Here is a 13,130-nt window from a genome sequence, read left to right on the forward strand (position 1 = left end):
GATCTGTTAGGGACACCACATTATAATAAGATGACTAACTGATCTGTTAGGGACACCACATTAGATATAGTTGAATAACTGATCTGTTAGGGACACCACATTAGATATATCTGAATAACTGAACTGTTAGGGACACCATATTAGATATAGTTGACTAACTGATCTGTTAGGGACACCACATTATATATATCTGAATAACTGAACTGTTAGGGACACCATATTAGATATAGTTGACTAACTGATCTGTTAGGGACACCACATTAGATTTATCTGAATAACTGAACTGTTAGGGACACCACATTAGATTTATCTGAATAACTGAACTGTTAGGGACACCATATTAGATATAGTTGAATAACTGATCTGTTAGGGACACCACATTATAATAAGCTGACTAACTGATCTGTTAGGGACACCACATTATATATAGTTGAATAACTGATATGTTAGGGACACCACATTAGATATAGTTGAATAACTGATATGTTAGGGACACCACATTAGATATATCTGAATAACTGATCTGTTAGGGACACCACATTAGCTATAGTTGAATAACTGATATGTTAGGGACACCACATTATAATAAGCTGACTAACTGATCTGTTAGGGACACCACATTATAATAAGCTGACTAACTGATCTGTTAGGGACACCACATTATATATAGTTGAATAACTGATCTGTTAGGGACACCACGTTAGATACAGTTGACTAACTGATCTGTTAGGGACACCACAATAGATATATCTGACTAACTGATATGTTCGGAACACCACATTGGATATAGTTGAATAACTGATCTGTTAGGGACACCACATTAGATTTATCTGAATAACTGAACTGTTAGGGACACCACATTAGATTTATCTGAATAACTGAACTGTTAGGGACACCATATTAGATATAGTTGAATAACTGATCTGTTAGGGACACCACATTATAATAAGCTGACTAACTGATCTGTTAGGGACACCACATTATATATAGTTGAATAACTGATATGTTAGGGACACCACATTAGATATAGTTGAATAACTGATATGTTAGGGACACCACATTAGATATATCTGAATAACTGATCTGTTAGGGACACCACATTAGCTATAGTTGAATAACTGATATGTTAGGGACACCACATTATAATAAGCTGACTAACTGATCTGTTAGGGACACCACATTATATATAGTTGAATAACTGATATGTTAGGGACACCACATTAGATATAGTTGAATAACTGATATGTTAGGGACACCACATTAGATTTATCTGAATAACTGAACTGTTAGGGACACCACATTAGATTTATCTGAATAACTGAACTGTTAGGGACACCATATTAGATATAGTTGAATAACTGATCTGTTAGGGACACCACATTATAATAAGCTGACTAACTGATCTGTTAGGGACACCACATTATATATAGTTGAATAACTGATATGTTAGGGACACCACATTAGATATAGTTGAATAACTGATATGTTAGGGACACCACATTAGATATATCTGAATAACTGATCTGTTAGGGACACCACATTAGCTATAGTTGAATAACTGATATGTTAGGGACACCACATTATAATAAGCTGACTAACTGATCTGTTAGGGACACCACATTATAATAAGCTGACTAACTGATCTGTTAGGGACACCACATTATATATAGTTGAATAACTGATCTGTTAGGGACACCACGTTAGATACAGTTGACAAACTGATCTGTTAGGGACACCACATTAGATATATCTGACTAACTGATATGTTCGGAACACCACATTGGATATAGTTGAATAACTGATCTGTTAGGGACACCACATTAGATTTATCTGAATAACTGAACTGTTAGGGACACCACATTAGATTTATCTGAATAACTGAACTGTTAGGGACACCATATTAGATATAGTTGAATAACTGATCTGTTAGGGACACCACATTATAATAAGCTGACTAACTGATCTGTTAGGGACACCACATTATATATAGTTGAATAACTGATATGTTAGGGACACCACATTAGATATAGTTGAATAACTGATATGTTAGGGACACCACATTAGATATATCTGAATAACTGATCTGTTAGGGACACCACATTAACTATAGTTGAATAACTGATATGTTAGGGACACCACATTAGATATATCTGAATAACTGATCTGTTAGGGACACCACATTAGCTATAGTTGAATAACTGATATGTTAGGGACACCACATTATAATAAGCTGACTAACTGATCTGTTAGGGACACCACATTATAATAAGCTGACTAACTGATCTGTTAGGGACACCACATTATATATAGTTGAATAACTGATCTGTTAGGGACACCACGTTAGATACAGTTGACTAACTGATCTGTTAGGGACACCACATTAGATATATCTGACTAACTGATATGTTCGGAACACCACATTGGATATAGTTGAATAACTGATCTGTTAGGGACACCACATTAGACGCTATACCTCAAAGGAAACATGCCTATTAGTATGTGTTATCACTAACCTGTCTCCCTGTGATAATATGTGTCTGTATGCTTGGCAGGGAGAGGTGGGGTCGGATGGTGTCAAAGGGGAAAAGGGTGATGCATGTGCTGTGTGCCCCACCCTGAGTGAAATACCTGCTGCCAACCTTGTTGCCATGGAACAAATCCTGAAACACAAAGGAGAGAGAGGAAAACCTGGACTGGGACAGAAGGGAGAACAGGTTAGTGTGTGTTTTATTGGAATGGAATGTGTGTGTGTGCACGTGCGTGCGTGTTAGTGCGTGTATTCTGTGTTGTTCCAGGTTCTGTTTCTAACCTGGAAGTGATTTGTGTTAACTCTTGTTCAGGGGGAACCTGGAGTCAGTGGCCTGGCAGGGCTGAGAGGAGAGAAGGTTAGTGCTTAGTAGGGAACTCAATGGCTCAGGACGTTTGAGGTTACTTCGTACCAAAAATACATTTTATACATAAGATAAAAGACTGAACATTTAGTTTAAAAGCCAGTTCTGTTGACATTACATATTCTCTTGTTTCCAGGGTAACACTGGTGGCAAAGGAGCTGACGGTAAAACGGTGAGAGTTTATGCATATGTTAAGAGACTCTTTATGGCATACTTTTTTCAACATTCTTTATATCCATAGTTGTTTTTTGGGGGCGGAGGGGTAGATCAGCTTTAATATTGCAGACATATTGTGGCTTCCATCAATGTAATTATCTGCATAATTTCCAATACCCCATATTTTGGGGGTAAATATACAGTACCAGTCAAAAGTTTGGACACATACTCATTCAAGGGTTTTTCTTTATTTTTACTATTTTCTACATTGTAGAATAACAGTGAAGACATCAAAACTATGAATGGAACACATATGGAATCATTTAGTAACCAAAAAAGTGTTAAACAAATATATATTAAATATATTTATATTTGAGATTCTTCAAAGTAGCCACCCTTTGCCTTGATGACAGCTTTGCACACTCTTGGCATTCTCTCAACCAGCTTCATGAAGTAGTCACCTGGAATGAATATCAATTAATAGGTGTGCCTTCTTAAAAGTAAATTTGTGGAATTTCTTTCCTTGTGGATTCTCCATTCCTGAATCTGCGACCAAAAACAAGCTACAAAACACCAGTCTCAACGTCAACAGTGAAGAGGCGACTCCAGGATGCTGGCCTTCTAGACAGAGTTCCTCTGTCCAGTGTCTGTGTTCTTTTGCCCATCTTAATCTTTTCTTTTTATTGGCCAGTCTGAGATATGGCTTTTTCTTTGCAACTCTGCCTAGAAGGCCAGCATCCATGTAGACTGACGCGTTTCAGAAGAAAGTTCTTTGTTTCTGGCCATTTTGAGCCTGTAATCGAACACACAAATGCTGACGCTCCAGATACTTAACTAGTCTGAAGAAGGCCAGTTTTATTGCTTATTTAATCAGAACAACAGTTTTCAGCTGTGCTAACATAATTGAAAAAGGGTTTTCTAATGATGAATTAGCCTTTTAAAATGATAAACTTGGATTAGCTAACATAACGTGCCATTGGAACACAGGAGTGATGGTTGCTGATAATGGGCCTCTGTACGCCTATGTAGATATTCCATTAAATATCAGCCGTTTCCAGCTACAATAGTCATTTACAACATTAACAATGTCTACACTGTATTTCTGATCAATTTTATGTAATTTTAATGGACAAAAAAATTGCTTTTCTTTCAAAAACAAGGACATTTTTAAGTGACCCCAAACTTTTGAACAGTAGTGTAAGTATAACTTTTATATGACTGAAGCATTTAGTGAGATGTCTATTGCTTTAATATGTAATCATTTCTGCCCTCTGAATTCATATTCATTATATAAATAGGCCCGTTTCATTTTGTCTGGCTTGCCGTTTCAAATAAAATGAAGTATTTTTTGCTCATAATTAATCAAATAAGTCGTTAGGTGTAGGCAAGGCCATAAGTAAATAGGTAAACTGGGATATGACTAAAGAGTTAATCAGGGTGATTTTTCCACAAATAGACAGGTATTTTCCTTTCCACAGAAGCAAGATCTTAACAATTTTTGCTTTCTATAAAAATGTATTGTAGTGAGTTCATTTCTTTCTTTCGGGATATGAATACCGAGTATGTCCACCTCCCCTTCAGACCATTTTATTGGTAAACTACACGGTAATGTAAAAGTTTTTTTTTTTAAATGGTGATCCAATCCGAAATATAGTACACTTATCATCGTTTGGTTGTAGTCCAGAGAGGTTAGAAAAAGTATCTAGATCATCTTTGAGGCTGTGGAGGGATTCAAATTTTTGGTTTAAAATAAATCATTAATCATCAGCGTACAATGACACCTTTGTTTTTAACCCCTGGATTTCTAGGCCCGTGAGAGTATTGTTGGATCTGATTTTATGATCAAATACTTTCCTCAGGGTTATTACAGATGCAAAGATGAGTTGAGTTGGCTGTTGTAGGTTCTCTTTGGAGACAAAGTGATGAAATGCACTGTAACTACAATGCCTTACGAAAGTATTTACACCCCTTGATTTTTTTGTGTTACAAAGTGGGATTCAAATTGATTTAATTGTCATTTTTTGTCAATGATGTACACAAAATAATCTGTAATGTCAAATTAGAAGACAAATTCTAACATTTGTAAAATGCACATTATTATTTTTTTTTTTATTCTCCAAGCTCTGTCAAGTTGCTTGTTGATAATTCCTAGACAGCCATTTTCAAGTTTGCCATAGATTTTCAAGCCGATTTAAGTCAAAACTGTAACTAGGCCACTCAGGAACGTTCAATGTAATTTTGGTAAACAACTCCAGTGTATATTTGGCCTTGTATTTTAGGTTATTGTCCTGCTGAAAGGTGAATTTGTCTCCCAGTGTCTGGGAGACTGAACTAGGTTTTCCTCTAGGATTTTGCCTGTGCTTACAGTACCTCTATTCCGTTAATTTAAAAAAAAGACTCCCTAATCCTTGCCAGTGACAAGCATACCCATAACATGATACAGTCACCACCACGCATATGAAGAGTGGTACTCAGTGATGTGTTGGATTTGCCCCAAACATAATGCTTTGTATTCAGGACATAAAGTTAATTTCTTTGCCACATTTTTTGCAGTTTTACAAAAAAATATATATACAATAATAATATTCTGTACAGGCTTCCTTCTTTTCACTCTGTCAATTAGGTTAGTATTGTGGGGTAACTACAATGTTGTTGATCCATCCTCAGTTTTCTCCTATCACAGCCATTATACTCTGTAACTGTTTTAAAGTCACCATTGGCCTCATCGTGAAATCCCTGAGCGGTGTCCTTCCTCTCCAGCATCTGTGTTAGAAAGGACACCTGTATGTTTGTGGTGCCTGGGTGTATTGATACACCCTCCAAAGTGTAATTAATAACTAAGTGTAATTAATATGCAATGTCTGCTTTTTTTCTACCAGTACTGTAGGTGCCCTTTTTTGTGAGGCATTGGAAAACCTCGCTATTCTTTGTGGTTGAATCTGTGTTTGAAATTCACTGCTCGACTGAGGATGAATGAGGTAGTCATTCAAAAATCATGTTAAAGACTATTATTGCACACAGAGTCTATGAAACTTATAATGTGACTTTTTAAGCACAGTTTTACTCCTGACCTTATTCAGGCTTACCATGACAAAGGGGTTCAGTACTTATTGGCTCAAGACATGTCAGATTTTCATTTTATATTTCATTTCATTTCATTTTATTTCATTTTATAAAAAATAAAATTAAACATCATAATTCCACTTTGACACTATGGGTTATTGTGTGTAGGCCAGTGACACAAAATCTCAATTTAATCAATTTTAAATTCAGGTTGTAACACAAGAAAATGTGGAAAAGTTAAGGGTTGTGAATACTTTCTGAAGGCATTATATGTATCTGTTAGGGCAAAGCTGGACCCAGAGGACCTAGTGGCAAGGATGGACTGAAGGGGATAACGGTGAGAGGGTGGAGCTAACAAACACTACATCTACTACTGGGTGATGTCATCATGTTATGTTGTGTTTTGATATGTTATGTTATGTTGTGTTTTGGTATGATGTGTTATGTTATGTTGTGTTTGGTATGATATGTTATGTTGTGTTTTGGTATGATATGTTATGTTGTGTTTTGGTATGATGTGTTATGTTATGTTGTGTTTTGTTTTGGTATGATATGTTATATTATGTTGTGTTTTGGTATGATGTGTTATGTTATGTTGTGTTTTGGTATGATATGTTATGTTGTGTTTTGGTATGATATGTTATATTATGTTGTGTTTTGGTATGATATGTTATGTTGTGTTTTGGTATGATATGTTATGTTGTGTTTTGGTATGATATGTTATATTATGTTGTGTTTTGGGATGTTATGTTATGTTGTGTTTTGGTATGATGTGTTATGTTTTGTTTTGATGTGTTGTGTTATGTTATGTTGTGTTTTGGGATGTGATTCTTTTGACAGGGAGATCCAGGGATTCCTGGTCTAGGAACTCCAGGCCCTAAAGGAGAGAAGGTGAAGTGTGTGTTAGTTTGTGTGCATACATCTTTACACATGAAAGTATGTCTATACATTTGTGTGTGTGTGTGTGTGTGTGTGTGTGTGTGTGTGTGTGTGTGTGTGTGTGTGTGTGTGTGTGTGTGTGTGTGTGTGTGTGTGTGTGTGTGTGTGTGTGTGTGTGTGTGTGTGTGTGTGTGTGTGTGTGTGTGTGTGTGTGTGTGTGTGTGTGTGTGTGTGTGTGTGTGTGTGTGTGTGTCTTTTGCCAACAGTCCTAAGCCAGTGTTTCTCCCCTCTACCCCAGGGTGCGTCATGTGGGGTGTGCCAGTCTTCTCCCTCTGAGGTGGGCAGTGGGACGTCCTTCGTCAAGGTGCTAGCGGGTGAAACTGGCCCTCCAGGGCCCGCTGGGCCTGCAGGAGAGGGCACCGATGGCAAACAGGTGAGACCCCTCTACCTGGAGAGAAGAGGGCTATGAGGACTCTGCCGACGTTGTCGACCTGGTTTGCATTATTTTGACCATGCTTGTTTAACATGACTAAGCCAACAACATACACATGCGTCTGTCAAACCCACTAAAAACACCAAACTGACCTTAGATCACTGTATGTCTGCAACTTAAATTTTGGCAAAGTCATGACATATGCAGGTAATCCCCACCTACCACAGGATGCGCCAAGGTGAGCTATAAATCTCAATTAAATGGTAAGATACTGTGTCTCACAGCTTAATTACATGGGCCTCAGTGGTTAGCGCTGTGTCAACGGGTTTATATCTGAATGGGTAGAGGCTTGCACAGGTGTGTGTGTGTGTGTGTGTGTGTGTGTGTGTGTGTGTGTGTGTGTGTGTGTGTGTGTGTGTGTGTGTGTGTGTGTGTGTGTGTGTGTGTGTGTGTGTGTGTGTGTGTGTGTGTGTGTGTGTGTGTGTGTGTGTGTGTGTGTGTGTGTGTGTGTGTGTGTGTGTGTGTGTGTGTGTGTGTGTGTGCGTGCCTGCGCGTGCATAATCTTATAGGTGCGTATCACTCTAAATCTCTGTCTTTTCCTGTCTCTTTGCACAGGGTGTGCCAGGTCGTGATGGTCTAAGGGGAGAGAAGGTAAGTTCTTCATTACAGGGTTTTCTTTGTAAAAGTCTCTGAATCGAATTGAAAGATGCGAAGGGACGGTAATGTATTTATTCTCAGCTAGTGCCAGGATATGTGACAAAGCCTCTGGAGAATTCAGTCCACCTTAAATAGCCTTGTTGCCTGCAGAGAAATCCAATCACATTGACTTAAATTATGTCCCTAGGGAACTCAGTACCTTAGTTAACCTAATGTCCACAGGAAAATCAGTCCGCCTTAAATAAGACATTGAATAACCCAGGGAAATTAGTCTATTTTGAATGTAGCCTGTTGCCCCAGGGAACAAGCAGACTAGACCGCCTTAAATCATCTAATATCTCCAGGTACTTTAGTCCTCCTTAAATGAGCAGATACCCCTAAAACGACTGCAGAGAAATCAGACTACATTAGATTAACTCATGTCTCTGGGGTCCTCAGACCACCTTAAACCAGGCAATGTCATTAGGAAAACCTAGAAAAGCCTCCGGTCCATCCGCAAATGAGTCCAGCTTAAATTAACTTTAGGTCCCTGGAGAGCTTGGTCCAATTTAAATAACCGTAGTCCCTATAAACTGGGAAGTCCACTGGAAAATCAGCCCACCTTAAAAAAATGTAGGACCTCTGAGGAATCTGAGGAATCAGTTGGACCACCTTAAGTAACCTTGAATCTGTAGCAAGCACTGATGTTACCTGAGCTAACGCTTCGAACACACCGACTGCGTCATTGCGTTTCGATACACCAGAAGTACATTCATTTCCAATGGAACGCTGCATTTGCCTTGCAGCATTGCGTTGCAGAGGCAGTTGCAGTGCGTTCTGTGTGGTGCATACGTTCGATAAATCGAACGTATGCATCAAATTGTATGAGTGGACTTGACAGAAAGTAGCAAAATATGAATGTAGATTTTTTTTTGCACACACATTCAGTAAAAATTTGTGATTACATAAAAACAGTTTGATTGCATATTTTCTTTACATTTTTTATAAATTTATTTGCCAAGTATATTATTTATTCGATGACATCCTCAAATTAATTGTGAAAGCCTATAATATAATTTCCCTCCAAAATGCAGTTTTGGAGCGAAATGCAATAATAAATAGTAAAGATAGGCAGAGTAGGCTCTTTCAACAATGAGACCAACGACCACCTCATTGGCTAGGTTAGCAAGCTAGGTTAGCTAGCTAGCTAACGCTAACTAGCCACATCTAGCACAAGCTCACTACTAAACTGACCTGGCAATCCTACTATCGTGGACACTTGTCTCCAAGCAGCATTTTGTGTGTTCATGTCCCTGTAGCTGTCAGCAGTTGTGTCAAAAAGACACGGTTTTGAAGATACTGCGAAAATTATTCTCTCCTCCATGTGTCCAACCGCATGCGACCATTTGCAAAAGGTACCTGCATCAGTATAGTTGCCTAGCTGCGCAAAATGTTATGCAGCAGTGATGCAATGACGCAGTCGGTGTGTTCGAAGCGTTAGACTGGCAGTTAAAATACAATTGAAGAATCTGGTGTCACAAACCCAGATTAAGCCTATTGATAATTAGTCTTCATTCATAGACAAGGCTTGAATGATTCCTGGACTATAGTTATATTATCTTTATTTATGAATGTTCAAGTACGAGTCACAGACCAGATCCCTATTATTGATTAAAATGCATATGTCTCTGTTGCTAGGGCGACCAGGGTGAGCAGGGAGACCAAGGATTAGCCGGAACCCATGGAACCCAAGGCCTGCCTGGAGAGCCTGGTCGGGATGGACTAACTGGACTGAAGGGAGAGAAGGTATGGAACACCCAACCAACCAATCAATGAGTCAGCCTGACTGTCTGGCTGGATAGTTGGCTGGCTTTCTGGCTGTTTATCCGTCCATTTCCCTTATCTGTCCAAGTATCTTATAACGTATCCTTATGCCTATATAGATTGTGAATCCAAGATCGCACAAGCGTATTAAAGATGATGCTATAAAAGGCTGTTAATTAAATAAACTATGTTCAACACCCTGTATAGCAGATGAACTAACTATTTAACAATCTAACTATCTAACTATCCATCTAACTAACTAACAATCACACTATTTATCTAACTAAATAACTAATTAAATATATATCTATCTACGCTACATCACCGTCAAACATCTCATTCCAAAATCATGGGTATTAATATGGAGTTGGTCCCCGTTTGCTGCTATAACAGCCTCCACTCTTCTGGGAAGGCTTTCCACTAGATGTTGGAACATTGCTGTGGGGACTTGCTTCCATTCAGCCACAAGAGCATTAGTGAGTTCAGGCACTGGTGTTGGGCGATTAGGCCTGGCTCGCAGTCGGCGTTCCAATTCATCCCAAAGGTGTTCGATGGGGTTAAGGTCAGGGCTCTATGCAGGCCAGTCAAATTCTTCCACAACAATCTCAACAAACCATTTCTGTATGGCCCTCGCTTTGTGCACGGGGGTATTGCCATGCTGAAACAGGAAAGGGCCTTCCCCAAACTGTTGCCAAAACGTTGGAAGCACAGAATCGTCTGGAAGGTCATTGTATGCTGTAGCATTAATATTTCCCTTCACTGGAACTAAGGGGCCTAGCCTGAACCATGAAACAGCCCCCAACCACTATACCTCCTCCGAACAGTTTGTGTGCTGACGTTGCTTCTATCTATATGTCTGTTTGTCTGTCTGTCTGTCTAACTATCTAATGTAACCAACTCACCCAGACTGTTCTCTCTCTTGTTGACTGTTGTTGTGTTGTATCTATCACCAGGGAGATGCGTGTGAGAGCTGTGCGCCTGTCTCTGGGCGGCAGATGGGTGTAGGAGGGGTGCATGGAGCCAAGGGAGAGAGGGGCGACCCAGGACCCCCAGGAGAGGGGAAAGCAGGGAAACATGTAAGTGTGCAGCATGACTGGCCTTTGAGATGTACTGTTTTAGCTCTACACATACAGTACCAGTCAAAAGTTTGGACACCTCTTCTCATTCAAGGGTTTTACTTAATTTTTTCCCTACATTGTAGAATAATAGTGAAGACATCAACACTATTAAATAACACATATGGAATCATGTAGTAACCAAAAAAGTGTTAAACAATCAAAATATATTTGAGACTTGAGATTCTTCAAACTAACACACATTGCCTTGATGACAGCTTTGCACACTCTTGGCATTCTCTCAACCAGCTTCACCTGGAATGCTTTTCCAACAGTCTTGAAGGAGTTCCCACATATGCTGAGCACTTGTTGGCTGCTTTTCATTCACTCTGATGCAGCACTCCATCACTCTCCTTCTTGGTCAAATAGCCCTTACACACCCTGGAGGTGTCTTGGGTCATTGTCCTGTTGAAAAACAAATGATAGTCCCACTAAGCGCAAACCAGATGGGATGGCGTATTGCTACAGAATGCTGTGGTAGCCATGCTGGTTAACTGTGCCTTGAATTCTAAATAAATCACTGACAGTGTCACCAGCAAAGCACCATCACACCTCCTCCTCCATGCTTTATGGTGGGAACCACACATGCAGAGATCATCTGAGATCATCCGTTCACCTACTCTGCGTCTCACAAGACACGGTTGGAACCAAAAATCTCAAATGTGAACTCATCAGACCAAAGGACAGATTTCCACCAGTCTAATATCCATTGCTCATGTTTCTTGGCCCAAGCAAGTCTCTTCTTCTTATTGGTGTCCTTTAGTAGTGGTTTCTTTGCATCAATTCGACCATGAAGACCTGATTCACGCAGTCTTCTCTAAACAGTTGATGTTGAGATGTGTCTGTTACTTGAACTCTGTGAAGCATTTATTTTGGCTGCAATCTGAGGTGCAGTTAATTCTAATAAACTTGTCTACTGCAGCACAGGTAACTCTGGGTCTTCCTTTCCTGTGGCAGTCCTCATGAGAGCCAGTTTCATCATAGCGCTTGATGGTTTTTGCGACTGCAAATTTTCCGGATTGACTGACCTTCATCTCCTAAAGCAATGATGCACTGTCGTTTCTCTTTGCTTATTTGAGTTGTTCTTGCTCTAATATGGACTTGGTATTTTACCAAATAGGGCTATCTTCTGTATACCACCCCTACCTTGTCATAATACAACTGCTTGGCTCAAACGCATTAAGAAGGAAAGAAATTCCACAAATTAACTTCTAACAAGGCACACCTGTTAATTGAAATGCATTCCAGGTGGCTACCTCATGAAGCTGGTTGAGAGAATGCCAAGAGTGTGCAAAGCTGTCATCAAGGCAAGAGTGGCTACTTTGAAGAATCTCAAATCTCAAATATATTTTGATGTTTAACACTTTTTTGGTTACTACATGATTCCATATGTGTTATTTAATAGTTTAGATGTCTTCACTATTATTCTACAATGTAGAAAATATAATTTAAAAAATTAAAAACGTTCATGAGTGTTGAGTGTGTCCAAACTTTTGACTGGTACTTTACGCTTCTTCTTTATTTTTCTTCTCTATCTTGTCTTTCTATCTCTCCATCTACCAGGGCAAGCCAGGTCTACCCGGTGTCCAAGGGCCTATAGGACCAAAAGGAAGCCAGGTACAGTATGATCATTTGCCATGCACACGTACAAGGTTTGGTGTGAGTTTCACTAGTGGCTGACTCAGTATGTGTGTCTGTGCTGACTCAGTGTGTGTGTCGATGCTGACTCAGTGTGTGTGTCTGTGCTGACTCAGTGTGTGTGTCTGTGCTGACTCAGTGTGTGTGGCTGTGCTGACTCAGTGTGTGTGTCTGTGCTGACTCAGTGTGTGTGTGTCTGTGCTGCTCCCTGTAGGGTGACCCAGGAGTTGAAGGGGTGGGCATCCCAGGACCTCAGGTAAGATTTTTTTTTGAACATCTAAGTCAGGTGTGTCAAACTCATTCCATGGAGGGCCTAGTGTCTAATGGTCTTTGGTTTTTCCTTTCATTTAAGACCTAGACAACCAGGTGAGGGGAGTTCTTTACTAATCAGTGACCTCATTTTTATTTATTTTTTATTAGGTAGTTGGGTGGGCTGTTTACAGATGGGCTATGCACAGCTGCAGCGATCAGTTAGCTGCTCAGATAGCTGATGTT

At 39.6% G+C, this 13,130-nt stretch overlaps 1 protein-coding gene across 7 annotated transcripts in view; it reads left to right on the forward strand.

Annotated features, from left to right (window-relative positions):
* Nucleotides 1-13,130, forward strand: part of LOC139555089 (collagen alpha-1(XVI) chain-like) — a 123,662-nt gene that overhangs the window by 79,014 nt on the left and 31,518 nt on the right. For all 7 annotated transcript variants that reach the window (XM_071368568.1, XM_071368569.1, XM_071368563.1 and 4 more), the window contains 11 exons: nucleotides 2,553-2,714; nucleotides 2,841-2,885; nucleotides 3,028-3,063; nucleotides 6,394-6,447; nucleotides 6,951-7,001; nucleotides 7,288-7,422; nucleotides 8,038-8,073; nucleotides 9,757-9,864; nucleotides 10,836-10,958; nucleotides 12,561-12,614; nucleotides 12,850-12,891. In XM_071368568.1, coding sequence (XP_071224669.1) covers nucleotides 2,553-2,714; nucleotides 2,841-2,885; nucleotides 3,028-3,063; nucleotides 6,394-6,447; nucleotides 6,951-7,001; nucleotides 7,288-7,422; nucleotides 8,038-8,073; nucleotides 9,757-9,864; nucleotides 10,836-10,958; nucleotides 12,561-12,614; nucleotides 12,850-12,891 — 846 coding nt within the window. The remainder of the gene's footprint in view (nucleotides 1-2,552; nucleotides 2,715-2,840; nucleotides 2,886-3,027; nucleotides 3,064-6,393; nucleotides 6,448-6,950; nucleotides 7,002-7,287; nucleotides 7,423-8,037; nucleotides 8,074-9,756; nucleotides 9,865-10,835; nucleotides 10,959-12,560; nucleotides 12,615-12,849; nucleotides 12,892-13,130) is intronic.

This window comes from Salvelinus alpinus, chromosome 26 (genome assembly GCF_045679555.1).
Source record: "Salvelinus alpinus chromosome 26, SLU_Salpinus.1, whole genome shotgun sequence".
In the NCBI taxonomy this organism is placed as follows: domain Eukaryota; kingdom Metazoa; phylum Chordata; class Actinopteri; order Salmoniformes; family Salmonidae; genus Salvelinus; species Salvelinus alpinus.